The following is a 14,004-nucleotide window of genomic DNA, read 5'->3' on the forward strand; positions in this document are numbered from 1 at the left end:
GACTTTTTCCCCCATATACAGGAGGTAGCTATTTTAAAGGCATGCACCCACTCCCATCCAACCATTTCTGCCATGCTATCAGGAGATGGCACACATAAAAACTATAGAAAATATATTTTCAGAAAAAAAAAAAATGGTCTTTGAAATGAGAAAAAAGTCTGTAGAAAATGAAACCAAAATTGCTTTTTGAAAGTGTAAGATGTGCATGCATTTGGAAACCTAGCTAATCATTGTTTTTGAAAGTATAAATAATATATTTTTTAAGTATAAATAATTAGGGAAGCTCACTGGCTGAGCGGGTTTGGGTGTCTTTACTCACAACGAAGGTTGAGGGGATGGCAGTTTGAATCCTGCCATTGGCGAAGTTGAACCAAGGGCAGGGTTCATTAGATTCCATGCTACAGAGTCCTCTGTGAGGGGCACTGTCCTAGCCTTCTGATAGGGGGAGTTTGTGACATTAAACCATATCATCATCATTCATATTATAAATAATTAACTAATTAAGAACCTGATTTTTAAATACAAAGTAGCATGCAGTCGATACTTTAGGGTCTATATGGGGCGCCCCTACGGACCAGAGCCACACATCATTTTGTCTATGATAGAAGAAATTCTGTTCATAGAGAAATGATGACACTTTTATACTACGACTGTCCCTCCGTTATGCTGTCCCCCAACCCCTTGTTGCTGTCCTGTACCATTTCTCTGAGTATTCTCTTTCTGATTGGGGGAATTTCCCTGTGGTGGGGGAAAAGAATACTGCCACCAAGTTTTCCCACTTGGATCGTAAGAGGCGAGAAGAAAGGGACGGGGAGAGGGACTAGGCATCCTTCTCCCTGTAGCCCCAAGGGGCAAATTCCTAAAAATCAAAGGAAAGGCATAAGGGGTGCTGGAGGGCCTCGGGCCAGCACCCTAAGGTTTGGGTCTTTTAATGTGCGTGGATGTGGTACAGATGAGAGTAAAAGGGAAGAGATAGGTAGTATGTTTGTGAGAAGAAAGTTGGATGTGTTGGCTTTGAGTGAAACTAAGTTGAAAGGGAAGGGTGAGTGTAAGTTTGGGAGTGTAAGTGGGAGGTTATCAGGAGTGAAGAGAGGGCGAGGGAGGGAAGGGGTGGCTATTCTAGTAAGTGAGGAGATAGGTAAAGGGGTAGTGGAGTGGAAGGAGGTTTCCTCAAGGATAATGTGGATGAAGGTGAAACTGGGAAAGGAGATGTGGGTCTTTGTAAGTGCATATGGGCCGGGCAGTGAGAAGAACATGGAAGAAAGGGAGGCCTTTTGGATAGATTTAAATGAGTGCATAGAGGGTTTAGGAAGAAATGTCAATGTAATAGTACTGGGAGACCTTAATGCTAGGGTGGGAAATGGTCCAATCGATGGAGTGGTTGGGAAGTGTGGAGTTCCAGGAAAGAATCGTAGTGGAGAGTTGATGGTGGAAATGTGTCTAGAAAGAGAGTTGATGATAGCAAATACAGTGTTTCGGAAGAAAGTCAAGCATAAGTACACATGGGAGAGGGTGGTGGAGGGAAGGGTGGTAGATAGAGCGCTAATGGATTATGTAGTGGTAAATAGGATTATGATAGGAAGAGTTAAGGATGTACATGTGCTAAGGGGAGAGGGTGGGGGAATATGAGATAATTTTTTGGTGGAAGGTAAGCTGAGAGTGGAGGATAGATGGAGAAGGAGGAAAGGGACAAAAGGTAGGGAGGTTCTTAGAGTGAACTCCTTGAATGAAAAGGAAAAGGAGAAGGAGTACGAAAGGAAGCTGAAGGAGGAGTGGGAGGGAGTAAAGGATAGAGCAGAGATGGGTGTGGAGGAGGAATGGGGATGGTTCAAGGAGGGAGTCTTAAAGTGTGCAAGGATGGTGTGTGGAACAAGAAGGACAGGGGGAAATAGAAGAAAGGGTAGTGAATGGTGGGATGAGGAAACAAAGAAGGCTGTAGAAGAGAAGAAGCGAGCATTCACAGATTGGTTACAAAAGAGGACAGGGGAGTCATATGAGACGTACAAAGAAAAGAAAAGAGAAGTAAAGCAAAAGGTAAAGGAGGCAAAGAGGAGAGCAGATGTGAAATGGGGTAGGAGTATGACAGAAAATTTTGAAAGTAATAAAAAGATGTTTTGGAAAGAAATTAAGAGAGGAAGAGGAGGCGAATCAAGTAGGGAAGAAAAGGTAAAAGGTACAGATGGAGAGTTGATAATGGAAGAGATGGCAGTGAGGGGAAGATGGGCAGAATATTTTAGGGAGTTGCTGAATGTGAAGGAGGCTGGGGAAGGAAAGATAGCTGCAGTGGGAAATGCGAAGAAAATGAGAGTGATGAGTGAGGAGAATGGAGGAGAAATAAGGAAGGATGAGGTGAAGGCAGCTGTAAAGATAATGAAAGCAGGTAAGGCACCTGGTCTGGATGGATGTCATGCAGAATGTCTGAAAAAGGGAGGTGCAGTGATGGTGGACTGGTTGGTGAGGTTATTTAATGTTTGCTGGAGAGAGGGTAGAGTACCGGAGGACTGGAGTAGTGCCTGTATAGTTCCTCTTTACAAGGGAAAAGGGGACAAGTGTGAATGTAGTAGTTTCAGAGGGATTAGCCTGTTGAGTGTAGTAGGGAAGGCTTATGGGAGGATCTTAATTGAGAGGATTAGGAGAGGAACAGAGGGAGTAATTGGTGAGGAACAGTGTGGATTTAGGACGGGTAGAGGTTGTGTAGATCAGATCTTTGTGGTAAGACAGATATGTGAGAAAGCTATAGGAAAGGGGAAGGATGTTTTTTGGGCTTTCATGGATCTGGAAAAGGCTTATGATAGGGTAGACAGAAAGGCACTGTGGGAGGTTATGCAGATTTATGGGATAGGAGGAAAGCTTTTGGGAGCTGTCAAGAGTTTTTATGAGAGTAGTAGAGCATGTGTTAGGATTAGAAATGGAGAGAGTGAGTGGTTTGAAGTAAAGGTGGGACTTCGTCAAGGATGCGTTATGTCGCCCTGGCTGTTCAACTTATACATGGATGGGGTGGTGCGAGAGGTGAATACTAGGGTAGTGAGTCAGGGATTGGAGATGGTTAAAGAAAATGGAGAAAAGTGGGAGGTGAGCCAGCTGTTGTTTGCGGACGACACGGCGCTTGTGGCAGGGTCAGAGGAGGGATTGAGGAAGCTGGTGGCAGAGTTTGGGAGAGTATGTGATAGAAGAAAGCTAAAGATAAATGTGGGTAAAAGTAAGGTGATGAGATGTACAAGGGGTGAAAGTGGCAGTAGACTGGAAGTGAACATTAAGGGAGAGCGACTGGAGGAAGTGGATAGTTTTAGATACTTGGGTGCAAGTGTAGCAGGAAAAGGTGGAGTGAAGGTGGAGGTAGAATGTAGATTGAGAGAAGCGAATAAATGCCTTGGTGGTTTAAAGAGTGTAATGAGGAATAGACATTTGGGAATGGATGCGAAGAGGAGACTGTATGAAGGAGTGATTGTGCCAACAGCACTGTATGGGGCAGAAACGTGGAACATAAGAGAAGAAGAGAGAAGGAGTTTGAATGTGTTTGAGATGAGGTGTCTGAGAAGTATGGTGGGGGTTACTAGGCTAGATAGAGTGAGAAATGAGGAGGTGAGGAGGAGAACAGGGGTGAAAAAGGATTTGGGAGATAGGGTTGATGAAAGAATATTAGGATGGTTTGGACACATGGAAAGAATGAGTGAAGAAAGACTAGTAAAAGAGGTATGGAAGGCAGATGTGGAGGGAGTGAACATGAGGGGATGTCCTAGGATGAGGTGGATGGATGGGGTGAAGGGGGCTTTGGGGAAGAGGGGAATGTCTGTTGAGGAAGGAAGGGAGAGGACGGAAGACAGGTGAGTGGAGAATGGTTGTATATGGATGATGTTGTGACTGCATGAGGAGGAATGGGCGGGGAAGTGGGGGGTGGGGTAGTATGTGTGAGTAAATTTTGACGCAGCCCGAAGGGATTTCTCCCCGTCCTCGCCTTATATGCAAAGGGGGACGGAGAGGGGGGGTCGCCGATTAAATGAAGCGGCCTCGCTGTGGATGTACTGTGTCTTGCGACACTGCTTCTGACCCAGGGCGGTGGGCAGGGTGCAGGGATGACCCGTCATCCAGGAGGTGCTCAGATGAGAGGAAGGGTGGGAGGGGTGTGGAGTGTATTTAGGGATGAAATGGGTGGGAGTGTTTTTATGCCTTTCCCTTTTTGGCTACCTCCCTTGGAAGGGGGAAAAAGCCTTGGTATATGTATGTATGTATGAAAGTAGCCTAGCCTAACACCTAGGTTAGGTTATTGGTAAATGAGGTTGGAAGATTAATTTCATAGGTTTGGTTGGGTAAGGTGGTTATATAATATTAAAATATAATAGCCTAACTTAAACTAACATTAGGACTTAACCTAGCTTAACATTATAGTCTAACCTAATCACAGAAAATTGGAAAGAAAAATCTCACAAAGTTTCAGGTCATATTGTTCTAAATTAGTGCAATGTATATTTCCCTGACTTAGAACTTTGGTAATTACTGTATTTTAGGTTTATTTATGTTGGTGAAAGGCCCTAGGGGCACAGAAAACAATATGTTGTGCTAAATGGAGCATAATGCTAACACACTGTAGTCACTATGGCAGTTTTTGCACAAAACTTAACAGAAACAAAAATAGCACATCATGTATTTTTATTAACACTATAGCCTGATAGCTATGTAGTATAATTTTTTATGTAAATTGAAAATTTCAAGATTTTTATGTTTGTCATATGTATTAGTATGAGGAAAGGCCTTCAACAAAACCTGATCATGTATCCCACAGTGGTGGAGGAATTGTTGCATGTCACTAGTCATGTATGTTGGTCATTAATGATAGGAAGTTCCTTGGGGATACCATAGTTTTCAGCATAGGTCTTTAGAGTCTTGATTAGTTGTTTTGCTCTGTGATTATATTGCACCAGTAGCTTTTTATAGGTGGGCTTGATTTTTTTCAGCAACTTCTTTGGTTATTTTGATTCATTCACAAAGTAAACCAGTGTATCTTCATACCATGCATTACACCTCTTATTCTGTTCTAAATTGCAGGATGGAGCAGCTAAGATTACAGCTTTGGCATGGTCTCCCAATAATATCAAACTTGCTGTATCAACCGCTGAGAGGGTCATTCTTCTCTTTGATGAAGAGGGGGAAAGAAGAGATAAATTTTCCACAAAACCAGCAGATCCAAAGGTAGATAGTATGAACCACATTGAATTATATATCATAGAAGATTGATTAATGCACTTGTCAGAGACATGCTTGCATGTTTTCAGCTATATATACCAGGGTTGCAGAGTCGGAGGTTTAGCTGGGAGTTGGAGTCGGAGTCGGATTTCTAAGAGTACTAGGAGTCGGAGTCGGAGTCGGAATTTTTTATCCGACTCTGACTCCTTAAGTCCAATAATTTTTTTTTTTTAACATGGTTTCCCTGTCTGGTTTTACCAGTTGCACAATATAGCAGTTTTTGTATATGAAATAATTTGTTGCTACTGTGCAAATAGAAAGCAGTAGGTCTCATTATTCCAAGTTTAAAAAATCTAAAAAATTTGATATGTTTTGTGTTGAGAAATTTTAATAACTATCCAGTATAGAATAGTTTTATAGCTAGTTACAGGATAGATACCATTTATAGAAGTTTCCAGAATGTAGTTTGTATTAATGTTTCATTCATTCTATACTATGGGAGTTATAGCCAGTGGAATGTATTTCTATTTTTGATAAATATTCAATAAATATAATTATTAATTCAAATTCATTAATAATTTGTCAACTGTCAAGTGACAGATGATTTTTATCTTTAAATAATTTAAACTAGCTACTTTACCTTTGTTGACAGTCTAATTAATTCAAATTATGTTAACATCTAGAACTCCATCATGTACACATGTACATGACATGTAGACAATAGTAAATATCCACTACGTATGCACTAAGCACGTACATCTTCATGTATGTAAAAATCAATGGAAGTGTTTTTGTGTGGTTTACTCTTTTGTAGGAGCTATGTCATCCTGAGATAAACATTGACTGGTCTCAGAGGCCAGATAGGAATGACTTTAGAGCATATGTCACAGCATTTGGTAATGACTGAAAAGGGGATGAACAGCAGCAGCTATGAACAGTGTGCACAGGGGAAGGTTGTCTCTCTTTCCTGAACTGATTCCTGGTTTTTATGATAACATGGTGAAATTAATTCTGCAGTAAGTACTAGGTAGGGCATCCTCCATTAACCTTTCCTCATCATGATTTGTCACATTTTTTCCTAATATTGTGATAGAAGGTTTATGAGAATGGACAAATGAAATAACAGATGATTTTTTTGGGGGGGGAGGGGAGGGGCACAAAGGAAAAAGAAAATATATAGCTTGAAGTGACATCTCTGCCATGACAGATTTGAAAGTGCTCATAAGCTGGTAGATGATCATGAGCATAAATAATACCAATATATATTTAATATATGTTTATATGAATATACGTGCTTGTGTGCTTATATATATATAAAGCTGGGTGAGTGTATATGTGAGTATATTTATCATACAAGTGAATGTTTCACGTAAAAAATAATATACATGAAAAATATTTATAAAATGCTTGCTGAATAGGTGTGGGAGGCTGGTATATGGATCTGCAGAATAGATTTCCACATAGGGGTCAAGGAGTTAAGGAGTCGGGAGTCGGAGGAATCAAAGGAGTCGGAGTCAGAGTCGGCATCCTAGGAATTCTAGGAGTTGGAGTCGGAGTCGGAGTCGGACCTTATACCATCCGACTCGGCAACCCTGATATATACAATATGTACAGTAGCTCTTTCTGTATGTATTTACCTAATTGTAATATACAGATTGAGCACTATGCTCATGGAATATTGTCTTTGTCTCCACTGATCAGATTTTGTTTTAGATTCATGTCTTTTTAATTGAACTATTCCTCTGTCTGCCTATTCCACAAGTTTATGTATTGATGTGGAAAGCTATGTTTCTTTATATCCTGCAGGTACTTTCTTTTCTGCATTTTTTCCCGTGACCATCACTAATTTTCTGTCATACTCTTACCCCATTTCACATCTGCTCTCCTCTTTGCCTCCTTTACCTTTTGCTTTACTTCTCTTTTCTTTTCTTTGTACCTCTCATATGACTCCCTCGTCCTATTTTGTAACCAATCTGTGAAAGCTCGCTTCTTCTCTTCTACAACCTTCTTTGTTTCCTCATCCCACCATTCACTACCCTTTCTTCTATTTCCCCCTGTCCTTCTTGTTCCACACACCAACCCTTGCACACTTTATGACTCCCTCCTTGAACCATCCCCATTCCTCCTCCACACCCAGCTCCACTCTATCCTTCACTCCCTCCCACTCCTCCTTCAGCTTCCTTTCGTACTCCTTCTCCTTTTCCTTTTCATTCAAAGAGTTCACTCTAAGAACCTCCCTACCTTTTGTCCCTTTCCTCTTTCTCCATCTATCCTCCACTCTCAACTTACCTTCCACCAAAAAATTATCTCATATTCCCCCACCCTCTCCCCTTAGCACATGTACATCCTTAACTCTTCCTATCATAATTCTGTTTACCACTACATAATCCATTAGCGCTCTATCTACCACCCTTCCCTCCACCACCCTCTCCCATGTGTACTTATGCTTGACTTTCTTCCGAAACACTGTATTTGCTATCATCAACTCTCTTTCTAGACACATTTCCACCATCAACTCTCCTCTACAATTCTTTCCTGGAACTCCACATTTTCCAACCACTCCATCGATTGGACCATTTCCTACCCTAGCATTAAGGTCTCCCAGTACTATTACATTGACATTTCTTCCTAAATCTTCTATGCACTCATTTAAATCTATCCAAAAAGCCTCCCTTTCTTCTACACTCTTCTCACTGCCAGGCCCATATGCAAGTAATAAAAAGATGTTTTGGAAAGAAATTAAGAGAGGAAGAGGAGGCAAATCAAGTAGAGAAGAAAAGGTAAAAGGTGCAGATGGAGGGATGATAATGGAAGAGAAGGCAGTAAGGGGAAGATGGGCAGAATATTTTAGGGAGTTGCTAAATTTGAAGGAGGATAGGGAGGGAAAGATAGCTGCAGTGGGAAATGCGAAGAAAATGAGAGTGATGAGTGAGGAGAATGGAGGAGAAATAAGGAAGGATGAGGTGAAGGCAGTTGTTAAGATGATGAAAGCAGATAAGGCACCTTGTCTGGATGGATGCCATGCAGAATGTCTGAAAAAGGGAGGTACAGTGATGGTGGACTGGCTGGTGAGGTTATTTAATGTTTGCTGGAGAGAGGGTAGAGTGCCAGAGGACTGGAGGAGTGCCTGTATAGTTCCTCTTTACAAGGGAAAAGGGGACAAGTGTGAATGTAGTAGTTTCAGAGGGATTAGTTTGTTAAGTGTAGTTGGGAAGGCTTATGATAGGATCTTGATTGAGAGGATTAGGAGAGGAAGAGAGGGAGTAATTGGTGAGGAACAGTGTGGATTTAGGACAGGTAGAGGTTGTGTAGATCAGATCTTTGTGGTCAGACAGATATGTGAGAAAGCTATAGGAAAGGGGAAGGATGTTTTTTGGGCTTTTATGGATCTGGAAAAGGCTTATGATAGGGTAGACAGAAAGGCACTGTGGGAGGTTATGCAGATATACGGGATAGGAGGAAAGCTTCTGGGAGCTGTCAAGAGTTTTTATGAGAGTAGTAGAGCTTGTGTCAAGATTGAAATGGAGAGAGTGAGTGGTTCGAGGTAAAGGTGGGACTTCGTCAAGGATGCGTTATGTCGCCCTGGCTGTTCAACTTATACATGGATGGGGTGGTGCGAGAGGTAAATGCAAGGGTAGTGGGTCAGGGATTGGAGATGGTTAAAGAAAATGGAGAAAAGTGGGAGGTGAGGCAGCTGTTGTTTGCTGACGACACTGCGCTTGTAGCAGGATCAGAGGAGGGATTGAGGAAGTTGGTGGCAGAGTTTGGGAGAGTATGTGATAGAAGAAAGCTAAAGATAAATGTGGGTAAAAGTAAGGTGATGAGATGTACAAGGGGTGAAAGTGGCAGTAGACTGGAAGTGAGCATTAAGGGAGAGTGACTGGAGGAAGTGGATAGTTTTAGATACTTGGGTGCAAATATGGCAGGAAAAGGTGGAGTGAAGGTGGAGGTAGAATGTAGATTGAGAGAAGCGAGTAAATGCCTTGGTGGATTAAAGAGTGTAATGAGGAATAGACATTTGGGAATGGATGCTAAGAGGAGACTGTATGAAGGAGTGATTGTGCCAACAGCCCTGTATGGGGCAGAAACATGGAACATAAGAGAAGAAGAGAGAAGGAGTTTGAATGTGTTTGAGATGAAGTGTCTGAGAAGTATGATGGGGGTTACTAGGCTAGATAGAGTGAGAAATGAGGAGGTGAGGAGGAGAACAGGGGTGGAAAAGGATCTGGGAGATAGGGTTGATGAAAGAATATTAGGACGGTTTGGACACATGGAAAGAATGAGTGAAGACTAGTAAAAGAGGTATGGAAGGCAGATGTGGAGGGAGTGAACATGAGGGGACGTCCTAGGATGAGGTGGATGGATGGGGTGAAGGGGGCTTTGAGGAAGAGGGGAATGTCTGTTGAGGAAGGACGGGAGAGGACAGAAGACGGGTGAATTTGAAAATGGTTGTATATGGATGATGTGATTGCATGAGGTGGAATGGGCGGGGGGATGGGGAGTGAGGTAGTATGTGTGAGCAAAATTTGACACAGCCCGAAGGGATTTCTCCCCGTCCTCTCCTTTTATGCAATGGGGGGATGGAGAGGGGGGGTCGCCGATTTAATGAAGCAGCCTCGCTGTGGATGTGCTGTGTCTTGCGACACTGCTTCTGACCCAGGGCAGTGGACAAGGTGCAGGGATGACCCATCATCCAGGAGGTGCTAAGATAAGAGGGAGGGTGGAGGGGTGTATTTACCTAGTTGTATTTACCTAGTTGTAATATACGGGAGGGGAGGTATGCTCGTGGTGACCCGTCTTTGTATCTCTCCACATCAAGTTTTATCTTAAAATCTTGTATAGTGTTAGCACATACTGTTTTGTTGTCTAATTTGTTCCATGTATTTATCGCTCTGTGTGGGAAACTGTTCCTTTTCAAGTTTTTTCTATAACTATCCTTTTTCAATTTTTTTCCGTGTCTTGTTTTACCGTTGTCCCACATTAATAGGTCGTTCCTGTCTAAAACTTCCATTCCTTTCATTATTCTGTAGATAGTTAGCAAATCTCCTCTTTCTCTTCTTTGTTCCAGAGTTGGTAGGTTCAATTTGGATAGTCTTTGCTCATATGTTAGTTCGGCGAGTGTCGGTGCTAGTTTTGTTGTCGCTCTTTGTAATCTTTCTAGTTTCTTAATATTCTTTTTGGTACTGGGTGTCCAAAGTGATGCTGCGTACTCGAGTTTTGGTCTTATTAGTGTAGTAAGTATTTTCCTTATCATTTCTTCGTCCATATAGGTAAATGCCACTTTGATTGCTCTCAATAAGTTGTAGGTTTCTCCGAACATCTTGTTTATATGCTTATCTGGTTTCATGTCCTTTCCAATCATCACTCCAAGATCTTTTTCATAGTTTGTTTTATTTATTTTTTCTTCTCCAATTCTGTAATCTTTTGATATTCTATTTTTGCTCTTTCCAAATTCCATTATGCTGCATTTCTTAATATTGAATTTTACTTCCCATTTATGAGTCCAATTCCATATTGTGTCCAGATCTTGTTGCAATGAGTTGCAGTCCTCTTCCGTTTTTACCTTGTTAAGTAATTTTGCATCATCTGCAAAAAAATTTATATAGCACTCCACGCCTTCATTCATGTCATTAATGTATACAGCAAACATGATCGGTGCCAGTACTGATCCTTGCGGGACCCCGCTTTTTACTTCTTCCCAGTTGGAGAATTTTTCTCTAATTACAACTCTCATTTTCCTCCCAATCAGAAAGTCTTTCATCCATTCCAATAATTTTCCTCTGATGCCACCTTTTGACTCTATCTTATTTATTAGTTTCCTATGAGGTACCTTATCGAATGCCTTTTGCAGGTCCAGAAAAGCACAGTCTGCCCATCCATCTCTTTCTTCTATTATGTCTACTAATCTTGAGTAAAAGCAAATCAGATTTGTTGTACAGGATCTCCCTTGTCTAAATCCAAATTGATTTGGGTTCAGTATAGATTTTTCTTCCAGGTACTTAACCCATCTGTTTTTGATCACTCTTTCACAAATTTTTGCTATTGTGCTTGTTAGTGAGACCGGTCTGTAGTTAGATGGATCTTCCTTATCACCTCACTTATAAATTGGTACAATGTTTGCTTTTTTCCAGTCCAATGGTACTTTTCCTTCTTTAATTGATGATTTAATTATATCATATATTTTGTCAGTTAATTCTTGTGTATTCAGGGATGGAATGGGTGGAAATGATTTTATGCCTTTTCCTTTTTGGCCACCTCCCTTGTAAGGGGGGAAAAGCCTTGGTATATGTATGTATGTATCACTAATTTGCTTTTTTAATTGTTTCTCCTCCGATGGGATAATTAAATGATGGTGTATAAAGCCTCACCAATAGTGAGGAACAGTGTGGGTTTAGGACAGGTAGGGGTTGCATAGATTAAATTTTTGTGGTAAGACAGATATGTGAGAAAGCTATAGGAAAAGGTAAGGATGTTTTTTGGGGGCTTTTATGGATTTGGAAAAGGCTTATGACAGGGTAGACAGGAAGGCACTGTGGGAGGTATTACAGATATACTGGATAGGAGGAAAGCTTGTAGGAGCTGTCAAAAGTTTTTACAAGAGTAGTAGAGCATATGTCAGGATTAGAAATGGAGAGAGTGAGTGGTTTGAGGTAAAGGTGGGACTTCGTCAGGAATGTGTTATGTCACCCTGGCTGTTCAATTTATACATGGATGGGGTGGTGCAAGAGGTAAATGCACGGGTAGTGTAATGAGAAATAGACACTTGGTTAAAGAAAATGGAGAAAAGTGAGAGATAAGCCAGCTGTTGTTTGCGGATGACACTGCATTTATAGCAGGATCAGAGGAGGGATTGAGGAAGTTAGTGACAGAGTTTGGGAAAGTATGTGAAAGAAGGAAGTTATAGATAAATGTGGGTAAAAGGTGATGAGATGTACAAGGGGAGAAAGTGGCAGCAGACTGGAAGTGAGTATTAAGGGAAAGAGACTGGTGGAAGTGGATAGTTTTAGATACTTGGGTGCAAATGAGGCAGGAAAGGGAGGAGTGGAGGTGGAGGTAGAATGTAGATTGAGAGAAGCGAGTAAATGCCTTGGTGGATTAAAAGTGTAATGAGAAATTGACATTTGGGAATGGATGGTAAGAGGAGATTGTATTTACCTACCTAGTTGTATTTTGTGGGAAGGGGAGCTACGCTCGTGGTGTCCCGCCTTTGTATCTCGCAGTGTCTAGTTTGCTCTTAAACTCATGAATAGTTTTTGCGCACACTATTTCATTGTCCAGTTTGTTCCAAGTGTCCACCACTCTATGTGGAAAACTGTTTTTCTTCAGATCTCTTCTGTAGCTATGGTTTTTTTTTTTTTTTTTTTCCATGTCCTCTTGTGCTTCTCTTGTCCCAGTTTAACAAGTCCTCTCTATCAAGTATTTCTGTGCCTTTCATGATTCTGTAGATGGTCAGTAGATCACCCTCTCTCTCTTCTTTGCTCCAGAGTCGGTAACTCCAGTTTAGCCAGTCTCTCCTCATATGACAACTTTGCAAGTGCAGGTACCATTTTTGTTGCTGCTCTCTGGATTCTTTCTATTTTCTTTATATTCTTTTTGGTACTGGGTGACCACAATGTCTCCGCATATTCTAGTCTAGGCCTTATCAGTGTGACCAGTATTTTTTTAATAATTTCTTTGTCCAAATATGTAAATGCTACTTTTATTGATCTTAGCAAGTTGTAAGATTCTCTATCAATTTTGTTTATCTGTTTGTCATAGGACAAGTCGTTTGAGATAATTACACCCAAATCTTTTTCTGATCTCTCCTTCTTTACCTCCTTGGTTCCAATTTTATATTTTCCTGATATTCTGTTTTTGCTTTTTCCAAACTCCATTATGCTACACTTCATAATATTGAAGTCCACTTCCCATTTCCAACTCCAGTTCCATACCTTATTCAGGTCTTCCTGCAGTGATTTGCAATCCTTTTCAGTTTTTACTTTCCTTAACCTCTTCAATACGGGTCAAAATCTCGCGGGCAGCATTAGCTGCCAGACGTACGATGTGTCATAATAATACTCGCATCATAAAATATAGTCACCACTTATATCGATCGTTCTCTCTCTCACCCGTGAATTTTGATAACCATAGAAAATGTGATGAAGACAGTTTAGAGAGTATGTCATTACGCAGGGGCAACTACAATAAATATAATCAAGACTCCGATATGGCAGCCTCGCGTATCCACTTGCTCCACATGCCGCCTATGTATGCGGCACCGTATGGAAGGGGTTAACAGTTTGACGTCATCTGCAAAGAAGTTTATGTAACATTTCACATCATCATCCATGTCATTCACATAAATAGCAAACATTATTGGAGCCAATACAGATCCTTGCGGTACTCCACTGATCACCTCTTTCCAATCTGAATATTTTTCTCTGAGCACTACTCCCATCTTTCTACCAATCAGGAAGTCCTCCATCCAAAAGCTTTTTGTAAGTCTTGGAAGGCACAATCAGCCCATCCATTCCTTTCTTGCACTATGTCTATTAATCTTGAGTAGAAACATTAAGTTTGTGGTACATGATCTTCCTTGTCTGAACCCAAATTGTCTTTGGTTTATTATATTGTTGTCTTCCAGGTGTTTTACCCATCTATTCTTGATGATTTTCTCACAAATTTTGGCTATAGTGCTTGTTAGTGAGACTGGCATATAATTAGTTGGTTCCTCCTTGTTTCCTCCTTTATATATTAAACAATGTTAGCATTTTTCCAGTCTTTTGGTATTTTTCCTTCTTTGAGTGAGCAATTTATTATTTTATGTATTTTGTCTGTTAGTTC

At 41.0% G+C, this 14,004-nt stretch overlaps 1 protein-coding gene across 3 annotated transcripts in view; it reads left to right on the forward strand.

Moving 5' to 3' along the window:
• Positions 1-14,004, forward strand: part of Oseg2 (intraflagellar transport protein Oseg2) — a 544,964-nt gene that overhangs the window by 10,174 nt on the left and 520,786 nt on the right. For all 3 annotated transcript variants that reach the window (XM_076173301.1, XM_076173302.1, XM_076173303.1), the window contains exon 2: positions 5,044-5,187. In XM_076173301.1, the coding sequence (XP_076029416.1) occupies positions 5,044-5,187 (144 nt within the window). The remainder of the gene's footprint in view (positions 1-5,043; positions 5,188-14,004) is intronic.

The sequence above is a fragment of the Oratosquilla oratoria genome, chromosome 34, assembly GCF_046742065.1.
Source record: "Oratosquilla oratoria isolate Oo_2021 chromosome 34, ASM4674206v1, whole genome shotgun sequence".
Taxonomy (NCBI): domain Eukaryota; kingdom Metazoa; phylum Arthropoda; class Malacostraca; order Stomatopoda; family Squillidae; genus Oratosquilla; species Oratosquilla oratoria.